The sequence below is a fragment of the Phalacrocorax aristotelis genome, chromosome 8 (assembly GCF_949628215.1).
Source record: "Phalacrocorax aristotelis chromosome 8, bGulAri2.1, whole genome shotgun sequence".
Classification (NCBI taxonomy): Eukaryota; Metazoa; Chordata; class Aves; order Suliformes; family Phalacrocoracidae; genus Phalacrocorax; species Phalacrocorax aristotelis.
The window spans coordinates 11,559,313-11,575,566 of NC_134283.1; the positions used below are offsets into that span (position 1 = coordinate 11,559,313).

The 16,254-nt window shown below is 41.8% G+C and overlaps 2 protein-coding genes across 7 annotated transcripts in view; one reads left to right on the top strand and one right to left on the bottom strand.

Annotated features, from left to right (window-relative positions):
* The window catches only part of LOC142060976 (transcription initiation factor TFIID subunit 4-like), a 147,690-nt gene extending 144,235 nt beyond the window's left edge, over positions 1-3,455 (top strand). For both annotated transcript variants that reach the window (XM_075101388.1, XM_075101387.1), the window contains exon 15: positions 1,429-3,455. In XM_075101388.1, the coding sequence (XP_074957489.1) occupies positions 1,429-1,596 (168 nt within the window). In that variant the 3' untranslated portion in view covers positions 1,597-3,455. The remainder of the gene's footprint in view (positions 1-1,428) is intronic.
* A 2,181-nt stretch (positions 3,456-5,636) lies between these two features.
* KCTD15 (potassium channel tetramerization domain containing 15) overlaps positions 5,637-16,254 on the bottom strand; it is a 45,975-nt gene continuing 35,357 nt past the window's right edge. For all 5 annotated transcript variants that reach the window (XM_075101396.1, XM_075101394.1, XM_075101395.1 and 2 more), the window contains 2 exons: positions 12,522-12,827; positions 5,637-6,881 (listed from right to left, as the gene is read on the bottom strand). In XM_075101396.1, coding sequence (XP_074957497.1) covers positions 6,726-6,881; positions 12,522-12,827 — 462 coding nt within the window. In that variant the 3' untranslated portion in view covers positions 5,637-6,725. The remainder of the gene's footprint in view (positions 6,882-12,521; positions 12,828-16,254) is intronic.

A 16,254-nucleotide genomic window follows, 5' to 3' on the forward strand; every position in this document is an offset into this window, starting at 1 on the left:
CCCTCAGATCAGATGCTCATGGTGCTCAAAGGTTGTGGGCTTCTTCCCTCTTGCCTGGAAGCTTAGCCACATTCATTTCACTACATTAAGCCTTTTGTGTTTGCGGTTACAGGAGAATAGGATTTGCCCCGCTACTGTAATTTAATAATCAGATCTAGGAGAAATAACTTGAGGAGTGTAGTTCTGCAATGAGTCTGATGGCTGGTACGCAGAGAGAAAAGCAACAGAGAACACAGTGCTATGGCTTACTTGCAGTGTACTGTGCATGTTTCCCCTACAATCTTTCAGTAGTAAAATTATGCTTAACTGTATTTTTAATAGCTACAGAATCAAGATCCTTGAATAAGTATTTCCTGGGGAAAGAAAGGCATGTTATTAAGAGCAGCAGTAACTTTGGGATTTTAAAACTACAGAAAGCTTTGCCAGTTGTCTTATAGGTTTGAAAAATAATTTAAATCTTTTTAGAGATTAAAACCTATTTTTCTAAGTTAGAACAGTTTATTTTGTCAGAAATCAATTGGAATTAATAAAAACAATGGTCTCCTAAGGATGAAAAAATAGTTGAATGTGTGTGCGTATCTGTTTTAAACTCAACAAGACTACAGAGTCTGTAATTAATGTCCTTTCAATTTCTAAATATTCAGATCACAGTGTTCTCAGGCCTGGTTTGTGAATTTTCTCTCTCTATAGAAAGCCAGGATGAAGTATTCAGTAATTCAGTAGCTTTGAACCAATTAAAAAAAATATTTATCATAGCTTTACAGAATGGTATACTGATGTTTTTATCATCGCAAAATATCTGAGTCTTTGTGATTTTTCTGTTTAATTTTTCCACCTCTCAGCTGAGCACTGGTTGTGTACTCGAGCAAGATTGCTCAGTATCTCCCCACACTGAGCCTTTCTCTTCAGCATACCCAGAGAGAATCAGGGTCCCCGTGGGACTTGCAGCTGCGGAGGTTATTGCCGTAGCAACATCCCAACACACCACTCACCTTTTTCCAGTCCTAGACCCAGGATGTGGAATAGGGTGGTGCACACATTTGATAACCGAAGATGGCTTTATCTGCTGCAAGGAGTTTTGTCCTGAAAACGCTCCTGAAATTAAACTGATCAAATATGTCTACAGTTAACATGACTAGCAGAACTAGTCAGACATATTTGTCCCGGGTTGCAAATGAACAAGGTCTAGCCTCACGTGTGTTTTCACTTGAGTTTCTTTACTCAGGTTAACTTGGTGAGACTCAGAAGAATACAAAATAAAAAAAAAAAAAACAACCAAAAAACCCCATATAATATTTTCAGAATTAGGCTTATAATAATCCATTTGAGATGTTTAAAACAATCCAGCAGTTAGTAGTTGTAAACCTGAGAGTATGAGGAATGCTTTACTGTTGCAGGACTTCTGACTTTGCCATGTTTTCTTTGTAGGGCCTCGGTGTGTCCGGTGGAAGTCAGGCTGGCTTGGGGACTCCTTCATCCAGGCAGTATGCACGACAGAAAATAACTCGCGTAAACCTCAGGGACTTCATCTTCTACATGGAACAGGAAAGAGAAATGAGCCATTCTCTCCTGCTCTATCGAGCTCTGCTTAAGTAAAGCCAAGAATTGTACTGATTTCTCCATACAGAAGCTCAACTTGCATTGAAAAGCTGTCATTTTAATGTGCCTTCTATTTTTTTCAGAAGTCAATGTTCCAGTAATTTTGTTCTGTAATATTGTCAGACACATGCAATAAATTCCCTTTATGTAAAAAAAAAATTAGAAAAAAAAAAACCACAAAAAATGTGCAAAAGGTTTTAAAATGTTAAATCCACAGATATAACCAACATTGAAGTCTTGCTCCATTTGACCATTTTAGATAAGGCTGAAGCAGATGGCGTTGAAGTTACGCACGTGGAAGGACTGCTGCAATGGCTCACCTAAACCATCTCACGGCAAGGAGGATTGGCACAGGGTCACAAGATTGGGACCTAACCACGGTGTTAATTTGGATGTTCACTTATGGTGCCAATTTTGTTTTCCTTTTAGTTTTACTAGCACCGTTTCCCCTGACTAACCATGGTGATACCTGTTGTTTAGATTAGTTATAATTGCAAATTTTTGCACAGCTAAGAGAATAGCCACTGCACACTCTCACAAATTTTATGTATTTAGGATTTTTGCTTTTACTGCACAGCTCATTCCCCAAGCCATTTGCCGAACCAAATCCTAAGTGTATGAAATCTGTGCGTTCGGGTCCCAGCTGAGTTACCTTGACTGGCTTCCAGTTGTTTTCTAAGCCTCTTCAATCTTTTGCACATTTGTAGCAGCTGGTTAGTAACATGAATCAAAGTTGGGTTTTATTGTCCAGAAAAAGATCTTAATTTATTTATTGCAAAGGGTATGGTTTAATGGTGGTTTTAAGAGAGCATTGTTCAGTAAAGATTTTAGAGTATTCTATACAGATTTTTAAAGTCACTGAAAAGGAAGTGTTTGGGGGCCAGTTCCAGGTGCAGGGTATCCCGAGCGCAGAGGTGGGCCCGGGCGGTGCCGCCAGGTGGGGTGGTCAGGACAGTGCCGCAAGGACTGGCGAGGCCTTCGCCTTGGATGATCGGACCCCAGGACTCCAGTCCGGAGTAGGTGCGTGACTTGAAGCACAATGAGTAGTTTTAAGTACTTAAGGTGGGATGAGTGCTTTTTAAATGCTTTGCTGAACTGTAATTTAAGGGGCCCACACCAACACCAAGCAAAGTCAGTGTGAGTCTTTTAAATGGGCATCAGATAGGAATACGAAGTGGGCAGGTGGACACAAGCTGTCGTACTTCAAACATAACAGTATTACCAGTAACCATGGAAGGGAGACATTTGCTTATTTATCTTTTCAAGTTTTACTATGTTATGCTTGCCACTTTTTTGAGGCAATACCTTTTTTTTTTTGATGGGAAACCATAGCGAAAGCACAAATAGAACTATTTGTCCAATAGTTTTAAAAACAAAAGTTTTAATTATTTTTTAAGGTTTATGAAAAGCAGAAGAAAATTTATACTGCTGCTATTTAGCCAAAAGACTATTCATAAGGTATTTAAGGCCAGGAAGTGTAAAATTATGTTTTAAATGTATTGATAATTTGTACATATTGTTTATAAAGGCCTTGTGTTTATTAGAATTATGTTATTTTGATGATTTCTGTACATACTCGTAAATACCCCCAATTTGTGTGAAAACATACTCCCTTATTTGTACTTATTTTGTAAAGAAATAAAACAATTTACTAAAGTAACGCATTGAGTGACATACAGTATTAATTTATCAAACATGAATTTCACATTGTCTTGTAGTTCTTAAGCACTGTTCAGAAACATTTTGCATTAAAATATTAACAGAATAGCCACAAAGAAATATTAAAACCAAATAACTTCAATGTTTTGTTGTGCTGATTCTTATCCTTTGTCAAACATCTAATAAAATTGTCAGCAAACCTCGATGCTATTAATACAGTGAATGAATGCACTCAGCAGTTGCTTTCTCAAAAGCGATTAGTCCAATAAGCACAACAGAACATTCTCTCTCGCTTTCTTTCTGAGACTCGGGAGCACAGTGGTGTAACAGGGTTGTCCAGAAAGTGCTAGCAAAGACTCGTGCTCTTCAAGCCACGCTTTCAGTGCTCAGCAACAGAGAATCACAACAATTTTGTTCAGTCGAATTAGGTGAAAAACCAGACTACGTTTACTTTTTGGCCTTCAGAATAAAAACACAGCTTTACTGGAGTTTCTATGGTATTTTAAAACCTGTTTTAGTGACGCTGAGCAATGTTCTTAAGTTATGCTGCTATGGTTTAAGGCCAGAAGTAAAAATTCAAATCTGTTTTTGCCAATATTGCTGCCTAAGAATATAGGGAAATAAGTAAAAAAGATATAAATGAAACTCTAATAAACTTTAAATAAGTGACCTGAAGTTACTAACTAAAAGAACATGTCCTAGCTTTTTTTTAAAGGCATATTTCTTCTAACAAAGTGATTGTTTCCACATGTCTTCCGTGCCTTAGTGCTATTTTGCAGTCAATGTTGTGATGTCATGGCTCAAACTTTCCATCTCAAGTTCACATTTAACTCGGCTGGCGCAGCCTGGAACCCTTTACAATGCCACCTTAGCAAGCTACCCTACGTACTGGAGCAGCTTTATTGAGCTATAAAAAAAACCCAACACAGTAAACACCAAACTGAAGAAAACCAAACCAACTGACGACACCTACTTCCAATGGCGCCCTACGCTCACCTAAAAGCACCATCCCGCTTCCAGGCTTGTGAGAGCTGTCTGCCTGCGCCTTCGGCGGGAGCTGGACGTGCTCAGCACTCGGCGGGCGCTTGCTGGCTGGTCCCACTTGCAGACACTGACCTCGGGGGAGGCTTGGCCTGAGTACGAGTGAGTGGCAGGACTGGGCCCCTCCCTGTGTTTAGATGTAAACGTGAGGTGTTCGCCTTCCTCCCTGGCCGAGAGGTAACCAGCGGAGAGGGTGCGCCGACAGACAAGCGCTCAGCCGCTGCTAGTGCTAACTCTCCCTGTCCAGGAGGGCAGGACGAAAGTGTATATAGGATAAAAACACGAAGCTAAACGGATTATTTAAGGATACTTTGAACTTAAAGTCAACTCATGTATGAAAGTAATAAATAAAACACTTTTTTTTTTCTTTTTGTAAGACATGGCTACATCAAGCTGAAGGGAGCAAAAGGCCAGAGGAGATGTAATCCAAAGGTCTCACCTCTTCCAAACAACGTGGGAGATACAGTGAGTGTTCCACCCTCTTGCTTGGTTTTGATCATTTACTTTACAGAAATGTTTACGGCGTGAAGTACTGTATAAGAAATGTGCATACACAAATACATGACAATTATACGTTAAGTTCTTTACAATATTAAATGTATAATATACAATTCTACAGATATCTTACATACAAAGGTGAACGTTGTGCCATATGTTCAAATATGGCACTGCCTAGCAACTTTAGAATGTCGTACAAGTATAAAACCACAAAATAAAATAACTTTACAACTCTTTTAAAGTAGACAGATTTGCTCAACTGTTCTGCTAAGTTGGGCCAATGCGTATAGGCTAAGATTTCCAGAAGAGATTTCTGAGTTGAGTAACCAAGGTGAGAAAACCTGCAGAGGTCTGATTTTCCATGGACAGGTATCCAGCCCTTTTCCAAAAATTAGAGCCCTGCCTAGATTGGACCTTGGCTATTCAGTACAGCTCATCGCTTTTGAAAAGAGTCTTAAACGTGATTTTTTTTTTTTATTTTGCCTGATCGTAATCATTTGGCATTAAAGAATTGTTGACCATTTAATACTCTGTCCCTTGTTCTATATGGCCGTATTAAAGCATCTAAAAAGAGTTTAATTAAAATTCAGCATCTACAACAGCATTCTATAAATTAATGTGGGAGAAACTAAATTGTGATTAATGAGTGAATCATGCTAAACAGCAATAAACAGGATTTAGCAGAATGCTATTTATAACCTCGCACCTGCAAACATGGTGCTGTCTCCTGAGTTCGGAAGCCCTGCAAGTCAGAGTGGATACTGATTCATGGAAGGAGCAGTAACCTCCTGCACACAGCGGGCTTCGTTAAAGAGAAAATTACACAGATAGAGGGCAGCTACAGTAATCGGTATTTTAATAATAGTTTAAAATAATAGAGGAAAAACAATCTAAACAAAAGATGGCCTGCTTTCATTGGACAATGGCAGTAGACGGTTTTCACATCTTTTTGCAAAAATTCCAGACCCATAAAGAGTAGGCTTGTCCAAAATTCTTAACGTTTCTTCCTAAATGTGGGCTTATAACATGGTTAGTGAATGAGTAACAAGGGGTGGCAGAGCTTGCTTGGCAGAACCATGCTTCTTTGATGATGCAAAACTTAACAGTTTCTGAGTCAAAACAAAACTGGCTTTAAGAGAACTACAGCTCCACATTGGGTATGTGACCCTTGTGTGATGGTGGATGCATTTTATTTTGTGCTTCCAGATCCCTACTTTTGCAAATATTGCCATAATCAGCTTTGACAATTTTTTTGTCGCTTTTTTGTTTCGTTTGTGTGGGGTTTTTTAGTACTGAGCACCAGTTGACTATAAATCTGTCCTTTTCTGATTCTGGATTCTGTCCACAGAGAGATATTTCAGTTGGAAATGTTGTATAAAAATAAGCCATTTGCTAGCATGAGTGAGTACAATCACGGAATTGTAATGTACGGAGTTGTAAAGCACGTCTGATATGAAGGAGGTGCGGCAGTCAGGGAAGATACTCAGTGCAGTTTTTAGTGTACCATCTTCCTCTCCGAGGCGCCCACTTCCACGCGTCACAGCATCGGGGTATTGTTGGAAAGGCTGTCAGAATCGTTTCTCCTGCTGATCTATTCAAATAGCTTTAATTGGTCTTTCTGCAGAAGTCCAATCTAGGGTCAGGGGTTTACGAAGCTTTGCCTTTTTCACCACCGCAGCTGTTCAGCCCAAAGTACATTCCCAGCAGGGCTGGTATGCTGAGCATGCTCAGGAATTTCATCATGGAAAACGGACAACTGGTTTTTCAAATGCATTTCATGGCTGGCTATGTGACAGGTAGTTTCAGAATACCACTAATTGGCAACATAAAGTCAAAAACTGTTTGCTAATACTGTTTTGCAAATCCTTAGTGTTTCACATAAGGGACTATTAAACACTTCTACGGTTACAAAGGAGTATGGGTAGGGTCTAGTCCAGGGGCTCCTGTTTTATTCTGATTGTTGGGGTAGGTTGTGGTCGTCTGTCTTCACGACACAGCACATATTCACTGAACTGAGAGGAATCCACCCCACCACCGCATGAAGCTGCCACGTTAAACCCCTTCTGAAATAATCTTTCGAGCACCTGTAACGTGGGGAAAAAAATCAGATTAATATTTAGCAAATTTTAGTGATAAAAACATTCAGGAGCACTGGATTTAAATGATGGATTTAGTTTTTCGAGTCCTCGTTGAATGAATATTATTCAGCTATAATTCTATAGCTTATTCTTAAATGACTAGAGTGTGATTAAAGTCTCGCTCTCAGCAAACCACTGTAGAAAACAAAAATTAATCAAACAAATAAGCACTCTGCAGAGCAGCTTAGTACATTATATAGTAAAATACTGGACTGTGGTGATATTGATGCTATCTTTCTGCTTATAGAAAGCAACATCAGCTTTAAGTCGTAATAAAAAGTGCCCATTATTCATTAGTAATATGAACAGTCTTACAGAAAGGGTCTGAAAACATTTCTCAGCTCTTCCTTGGCAGCAGAGAATGCATTACGGGTCTGAGTGACACTTCCACCAGATCTTCTCAGAAATCACAGCTGTGATTTTCCCTCGCTGGAAGGGAGCACTGCTTTTAGCTAAGCATGGCAGGGATGGGATGCGGAGCCAAGACGTGGACAATAAGGAAACATTTTGGCCCAAGAAAGAGGTTAATTTGTATTGCCCAAGTATGTATTTTCTCTTTCTTCTTCTGAAGAAAAGTTGGTGCAATTTAGATGCCTGAATTTAAGGAACCCAGAGGCAATTTTAATTTCTGAGACTGTCACACAGCACACTGCCCTAGGATATACTGATCTTGGCAATATGACAGGGGCCATGTTTTCACATGGATGAGTGTGTGATATACAGTTTCCCAACAAAGCATGGCACACGCAGACTTTTCTCAGTGTTAGGTGAGAGCTGATGCCAGATCCACCTTTGGCAGATCTGCAGTGTAAGATCCACTGGAGGAGATGCTCCCTCCTCCCACTGGCGGCTCTCCTGTGTCCAAGGCAGTAGCCTGGAAGAATGGTTCCTGTATTCTTCTCTACTGGTAAATGCCATCAAGGGCGAGCAGCCTGAACTGTTCTGTAACAGTCTTGTCCAACGTACCGCTTCCATTGCTACAGCATGTGAGCCCACTGCGCTGGGAAGTGAACCTGATGGTTTACTAAACCTGATGAACTTTGTGACACCTGCATCCTCATGTGACACCTGTCTGCCACCCACAACGACAGGGACTAAGCTAGTTAAAAACTCGTTCACTCAACCTAGAGAAATTGCTGAGCGATATACCCAACTTCAGATCGAGTCAACTCATATGCTTTCACAGGTTTACATTACAGAAAGAATTAGCTTTCTTTTTTGGTGTTACTAGCCCTGTGAAGCACTTCAGCAGTTACACCTAATGCAGTAGTACTGAAAAGTCTTATGTTTCAAGGCCCAAGCTGACTACGTTAAAGATCTGCACACAAACCCACGTGAGGCCAAGGGACATTTCTCACTGCACTGCTGCTTCTGACTGAATGTTGGTGTTGCTTTCTCCAGAAACATCAGTTTGGTGCCTTTATTAAAGGTAATTGATTTCAAAAGCACAACTGTATCCGAGGTGGTACCATAGTGCAATGCAAACCATGGCAGCATTTGCTGGTTTTAATCCACAGGAACCCTCCTTTGAGGTCACCGGTGTTAGCCACCTGCATTTTAATCCACGGTTTGCGTTTCCATGGTTCAGGTTTCTAGTGGTAACTAAAACCTTGCACTTGCTACTCTGGCTGCTAAGGACAGGCGAAGGAAAGGAGCTGCTCTAGCACAGCTTTGCCTAAGCCATGCAGAATCTGCTGGAAATCAGCTTGCCAGAGGAGCTCTGCCTGGCCTTGGGACACAGGGACTTATGTTCTCAGAAGGTTGCATCTGCCAAATCTCACTGACTTTTGCCCTGATTTTTATATACTTCATACTGTAAGAAAGTTGTAGAACTGAAAGATTTAAAAAGCGCCTCAGTGTATGGAAGAAAAATGAACCTGGGGAAATTAAAACGGGGGGGAGGGTGGGTTATCAAAATATATTTGAGCAAGAGCGAGAGAAAGGTTACAACTCTCCTATTTGTCCGGGCTGTACACAGCCTGTAGGACAGAAATGGGATGCAGACACTAACACTTGCCCCTGCTCAAAGAGGAAGGCAGAAGTTTGAGAGGGAAGGAGGAATAAGACATCATCAGACCGCTGTTTCACAGGGTTGAGTGTATTTTGACTGTTTTGTGCACCCGTTCCTAGACCTGGCAACCCAGCTACGGGAAAGAAGGCTTCTTCCATTTAACTGGATAGCAAAACAGAGGATTGACAGGTAGGATTTCAGATAGAGATGTGTCTTCAAAATCCTTGCTAAAAACATCTTAAAATCAATTTGCTTGCAAGGCAAAACAAGCGTGGGGGGTGCCCTTGGCTTGCCTCGGTCCAAAGCCATGAAAGCCTGCATGTTGACATAGGGCTTTTCTTCACCAAGCCAGTTCTCAGCAAACACACAATCCAGGTAGACATTACACCTTAGAGCACAGCAGGCAGAAAAAAGCGATTCATTTTTGTGACCTACGTGCTCAAAGGACTAGGCTGCAGGCTATAATCTAGTGTTAAAAACCTTGGTATCATCAGTTTTCTCAGCAAGAAACAAAACAGGAAAAATCCGGTAAACAATGGAGAGAATGTTTAAATATTGTAGAGTTTTAAGCGTAACTTGGATGAAGCTGAGCTCAGGTCTATGGAGAAAGGCTCCTAAAGGCTGCCTCCATGTGCGCTGAGCTCTGGTTTGTGTGCACACAAGACTGAACGGCATGTTGAACATGAACAGATTTAAATGCCATTTAGTGAATTTGGCTCTGTGCGCAGTACGTTTTCTGAAGGTAAGATACAGAGGGAAACCAGTAAGCGTCTCTGAATCAAATCAGAGCTACTTTCCTGTAAATCTCCAAAGAAAAAATGCCAAGAAGTAAATGAATCTCAGCTGTGACTCTCCTACGTATAGGGAGACACACACACAATATTAAATAGAGGATTTGTGCTAGGATTTAATATACCCTGTCTTCCAGTGTTCTCAGCACATCTGATTTTGTTGGAAGATTTTCCAAAGAGAAACATGATACTTTCACTTATTGCATTTCATTTAAATTTTGCAGAATACTAACGAATACATTCTTAATTATGAACACTCAAATGTTCAACGTATACAAGCATCACAGGATTCTCTAAGGTAAGCTCATGTATCTCACCAGAACCCGTTGTGAAAAAAACGTGTAAGTCTTAAGGAAACTACACCTATATGTAATTGCAAATGGCTGTTAAATTTAGAGGTACTGTATTTTTTTGGCTGCCACTACCTACTTGGTGTTGACATTCTTTGCTTTATATGCACAGTTCTTGACACAAAGCATTTAATGAAAATATTTTCCAAAGATCCAAGTAACTTATAAGTATTGCAGTTGTGCTACCAAATACATTCAGCAGGGCACAGGGAGACAAAAGTGATGTACCTCAGCAAATAGCAGGCAGACTCACCGCATCACTCTTTGAGATTCTCTGGAAATGATTCTGCTTTTCCAACCACTTTCTCTTATAACCGATCTCCCTTAAGTCTGTGCATTTACTTCACTGTACTTCCAACTTCTGATGTAATATTGTTTTGCAAAAAAATCCTGGGAAGGGGAAGGGCAGTGCCTATGCGCTGCCCAGAGTCCATCACAGCCAGTGATAATTAGCTGCTGATTTCATCAGCCTTTGGTCTCAGAAGTGCATCATTTTTCAGAAAGTGTTTGAAAACACTTTCTATTAATTATATAGTAAAATGGTGTAATTTAGTAAAATTATGTACTTTAATAATATTATTTAGACTGCAGTCTCTTTAACAGAAATTTTTTTCACAACATGAACTTGCAAAGAGACTCTTTGATTCTCTCTGAATTTTGACTGAATTCAAACACATTCAAATAACAACAGTAATTAGCATTCAGCTTTTACTACAAGCACATTTCCTACGAGTATGCCACTTCGGATAAAATAGCGCCAAGTGCTAAGCCATGTGGGCATCCAGCACTTTGGCTGCTTGCAGTGCTGAGCTCGTCAGTGGCTCACAGTGACCCTTTATTTTTTCAGTTATTCTAATTGCTTGCCTGCATCTAACTGTCACATGAACAGTGTGGCTGAGACCTAAGCATGCTTCCCTATGCACTTACCTTGGCTAAACTGCAGCTGCTCCCTTCTCCTCCCAGCAGTGATGAATTCATCACTGTTCCAACTGCCAGCAAATGGATCTGCCTCCCACCCACCTCCAACCTTCTATTTTTGGGGCAGCCCACTCTAAACCTTGCCAAACATGAAATTGCTAAGGACTGTGCAAACTTAACCACAGGCATCAGACTGTTAAAGTTCAACCAAATAAAACACTTGGGAGTCTTGAACCAAAAATCACCAAAAATAGCTGGGTTTAGAATGGTTTCAGACAAAAGCATCTATTAGTGCACAGTGCACCAGGGAATGCCGCCCCAAGGAGGGAGATGTCAGTGTCAAATGCAGGTCGTTAAAATTACTCCATCCACATATCCTGGTAACTGCAGGTGTCCCGAAAATGTTGTCAACTGACAGCCTGGGAGATGGAGGGTGCCTCAGCCCACTGTGTAGTTACAACACAGGTAAGCAAGGGCTCTAGGTTCTTGCCCTCCCTTGCTGTTATGCCTCCCTCCCCAACCTGTCTGGCCAGCCTGTCCCATGGGCCAGCTCTTCTGTGGGTATTTGCCCACAGGGAAGTTTATCAAGACCACTAAGGCATTCCCCACAGCCCAGCCAGCACCTCTGCAGGGGACAGTAACTTTGGAAATACTCCCCTAGAGGCTGATTTCACTTTCCATAATACAAGTATTTGTAGCACATTTTAAAGGCATACATGCAAAAACCAAGAACTCTGTTTTGCCCTTGTTAATTAAGGCAGAAGTTAACAGCATCATCAACACCGTTCCTTCTCCGCAGCCCCAGGACGGCTACACCACCAAAGCTTTGGCCGCAGTGGTGGTGATCACTTGTGAAATGGCATTTCTTGCCCATAAGGCTGCTGCCTAAACACAAGCCACATATTTATTTCTGCTGCCATCCACCTATCTGTCCAGTTATCTTCTTTTGTTTCATATGTTTAATTTTAAACCTAATGTCAAAACTCTGAGTATAAAATGAAATACATTTTGTTTAAAATACTCTGGGCAATTTTTATAGAACATCCTTTTGAAAAAAAAAAAGTGCAGAGATCAATTTTTTTAAGTCCATCCCGCAGGCACCATCATTTAATTATGAGTGAGACATAAATTATGCATTTACACATTGTTGCATTTTCTATAAAATGGTGTGGAGATTTTTTTTGTAGTTTTTGGAACTCTCTCTTTCTTCCTGGGGGCACTTTGAGGGAAAAAAAAAACCCGCTGCAGGCTATACATTGATGAAAAAATTAGCATTTATCAGTATAACACCATTATGAGACCAGCATGGCACTAACATACACAAAATCTAAGTCTATTTTTCTGCTTAGACTTAGGAAAACCTGAACGACTGTGATCTCACCAGGCAGAAAATGTCTCCTTGCAGTATAAGCACTGAAGGTAATTGGGCAGAAGCAAATAATTTGCATATAATTGAACAATAAATAATAAAAAACCACCTCAGCAAATAGATGAGCCAACACTGAAAGGCCGTTACCTGCACTGAATTCAACCGGCAGTATCCGTTCAAAGGAAACCTAATTACATGGGTAGGGTCCTGGTTCCAGCCTGCGTTTACGGAGTTGCACATGACGTCCCCAGTCTCCGGGAAGATCTCTTCTATTAAAGCTTTCTCCCCACTCAATGCAATTCTCTCCCCCAGATCTGGAGTCACTCTTACAACCAAGCAGTCACAAGGCTGGAAATGTTTCCTTTGTTCTTTCTCTTGTTTCCATCGCTCAAGTTCCTTAATCATTGGCTGCAGCTGGTAATACTTTGCTTCTTCATATAAAAGATTAAAGTCCTGGGGAAAAAAAAAAAAAAAAAGAAAGGGAGAGAGAGAAACTAGAAATGCTTATAGTTCTCTTTTAAAAACTAGTATTGTTCCTGTTTGACCTACTTAGGCTTATGTATTGTCAGCAAGAGTGAAAAGGCAACAGGTATCCACATACTTTGTCTTCGTCTGACACCTACACAGAAAACCACACTGTGTTAGTGTTGAATCTATTTGAGCTGACCGTGAAGTTCCCATTGCACTGAATTATTCTTTCATTTAGTATTCCACAAGCTCAATGCCACAAGGATTTACTTCTGGATTAAGAAATCAAAATAACTGGCTGCAATAAGCAAAGCCTGCTGATGTAAGAGGAGATGTCCTGAGCCCTAATCTTCACTCTTGGCCTCAGATATTCACTTCTGATCTTACAACAGAAGATCTTGGGCTTCACTGTCACCTCTTGCACATATGTTACAAGATGGAGATGTCAGTTCAGCTTCACTTCTCACCTGTCTTTGCTGAGTCTGAAATTCAGCTGCAGGAGCTCAGCTGCTCCCTGTGTTTCATGATTATTCATGTATTTAAAGTGTACTTTGGAGCCTGGTAAATTATACAGAGGTAGTGACTATCCCCCTGGCTGGGAGCTCAGCTTGTGCACTCCAACAACTTAAAAGAAACAGTTCTTCCCAGCCATTTGTTCATCCACCTCACTTGGACTTTGGGCAATTCAAATTCCAAATCTGATCCAATTCCCGGTTCATCAATTGAGATGTCTTCTGCACATCCTCATCAATAACTTTTCATCAGAATTCCAACAGATCTTCCCACCTCAGCTTAAATGTATGACACTATGTTGAGGCAAAGGGTGTCAGCAGCCCCCTAGACCCAAGGGGTGCCCACCAGATCAAGACAGAGAAGAAAGGGAGGGGGAAGCACCCAGGGACAGTTTGCTTACACTGGCCCCACCACCTCCTTCTGCCTCCTGAAGGAAAGAGGAGCAACAAGAGCACAGCACCAGCTCCTCTCTCCGAAGACCTGCCATTTACTTTCCCGGCTCTTACGCCTGTTTACAGATGGAAATGCTGCACCGCAGGTACGCTACATGACTTTTGTGGAGTATGCCGTACATCAACACCTGGACACAAAGGCCAGTTCTCCACCACTGCAATGAAATGAAATGAAAAATCACAAGAGTAAAATGACTGGAATCAGGCTGGAAAGAAGGGCATGACAAGAAGTAATCAAGAAATGGGCACCAAAACTATGTGAAAAATAACAGCAGCGCTGCAGCTCCAGGACTCAGGAAAGAGGGGGAATCAAAGGCCAGCGAACGTGCCGCACAAAAGGTGCGACTCTTCATAGTGGCTTGGAATTAACCTGTAAAATCTGCTGCTGGAGGATATTACTGAAACAAAGCAGTTAGCTGTGTTCAAATTCGGCACCACAGTCCCGCTGCTGGTAGTGGAGAGGTGCTCCTTCACCCCAGGGCTGCCTACAGCCTGCAGATGTATGAATATTCACAGTGACACCGGCAAGGTTATCACTTTACAAAAGGGACATCCGATCCTTTACATCTCTTTGATGTCTGTTAAGGCTGGGACAATATGCGCACCACTAAGGGAGGAAAAAAGGACCATAGAAAGAGACAAAAGAGTGTTAAGAGCAAGTGGGAAGAAATGAGGGCAACAAACATACTCAGAGGAAGGAGACAGAAGATGAAAAACAACAGGAAGATTAAAGAAGAAGCCTCATCCCCTGATAGAAGGTATTTTTCCCCCCTCTCCAAAATCAGCACTCTGCTGAACCATTACTGTTTTTCTCTGTCTGCTGCTGGCTCACTGGTTACTGAGCATGGGACTGGTTTAAACCTACGGAGATTAGTGGCCTAAATTAAAAAACAACCCCGGCCCCAAACTTTCTGAAATCTTCTTTGTGCAGGACACTGGAGGAACACAGTCCACCACCTAACTGCAGTTATTACACAGGTGTGTGCAGGGGGATATCAAACATCACTAGGCCTCTGCTGGTCCCATGTATCTCTTTTTTGAGCACAGGAAAACATGCAATAATAGGGAAAAATGTAATGTAATGCTGTAGAGTGAACAGGAGCATCCAGTGCTTACTGAAGTAATTGGAAATTCTCCCGCTGTTTTCAACAGGTCCCGAAAAAACCAGTTTTAGAATATCTGTGTTTATGGTCACTATAAAATAACATATTATTTGTACGGTCAATCAACTGAATATGTGCTAAGAAAACTCAACAGTAAAACCCAGAAGAGGTGGTACAGACATACAAAAACCAGTCCTTCATTTCTGAAAGTAGAGAGAGGTACAGTGCTCCTGAGGCTGGATGCAGAGCCCATTACATTCACGAGAGTCTTCTCGACTGACTTCACTGGGATTTGGACTAGGCTGACAGTATCCTGAATCACGGGAGTTCAATGGTCCAGCACCCCCGGGCCAAAACAGCAATGCCATAAAGCACACAAAACTGGGATCACACCACCTCTACCTCCCCCACAGCCAGCTATTAGCCCACCGCATCAAATGCAGCTCTTTCATGACTCCTGCTAGCCATTGTCCTAAATAAACAAGATAAATTTTATATTCTGATATTGTTTTGTGATAAAGACAACCAGTTTTCAGATGGAACAGCTCTTCCGCTGCTGTTCTCAGAACAACACAGCCACGCTTCAGACGGCTGTGTGGAAGCCAGAGCTGTGCTGGAGCCTCGTGCGCTCGGTGGGACGCACCCAGCCATAAACTGCCTGGGTTAAGCCAAGGCACTTGGGTTAGTTTTTAAAATAAGACTCTCATCTCCATGTCCATTCCACACTTGGGGTGAGCACAAATACACCGGAAAGGGTTTTGCACCTGGAGGAAGGGGTTTGTAGCAGAAGCTGGGAATCTGAGGCGCGCTGGCGCAAAAAGGCAACATGCACATGCGGCGTTAGGGAGTCTGGGCACCTGCCTATTATCAGGCAGTGGCAATAAAGGGAATTTGTTATGCTGTAACAAGCAGAGGGGATAAAAAAACATCTTCTGCTATGAACGGTAAGAGAAAAATCATGGCTGTCCACCAGTGACAGCACTGGGAAGGGACACCTTCTGTGACCCCCCCCACTCCGCACAGTGCATGCTGCCCTAGACCAGCTACTCCCAGCACAGCCTGCCTGACCACCCTGACCTGCTCTGGCTCCTGTAACGGGAAATCTGGCGTTTCTGCACCAAGTGACTCGGTTGCCGCCATGGAAGTTGACAATATATTTAGGGAGGGAGGAGAATTTTGCAAAACCAGGAACAAAGAATGAATGGCATGGTGGGGGTCCAGTTCTCTAAAGCCTGTGCTTGGGCAGAAAAATGGACTCAACATACCACCAAGTACGTGATCTTCTCATGCACGTTTTACACCGTTGAGAGTGCTGTGTGGCTGTGACTGGACTGGAAGTGATGC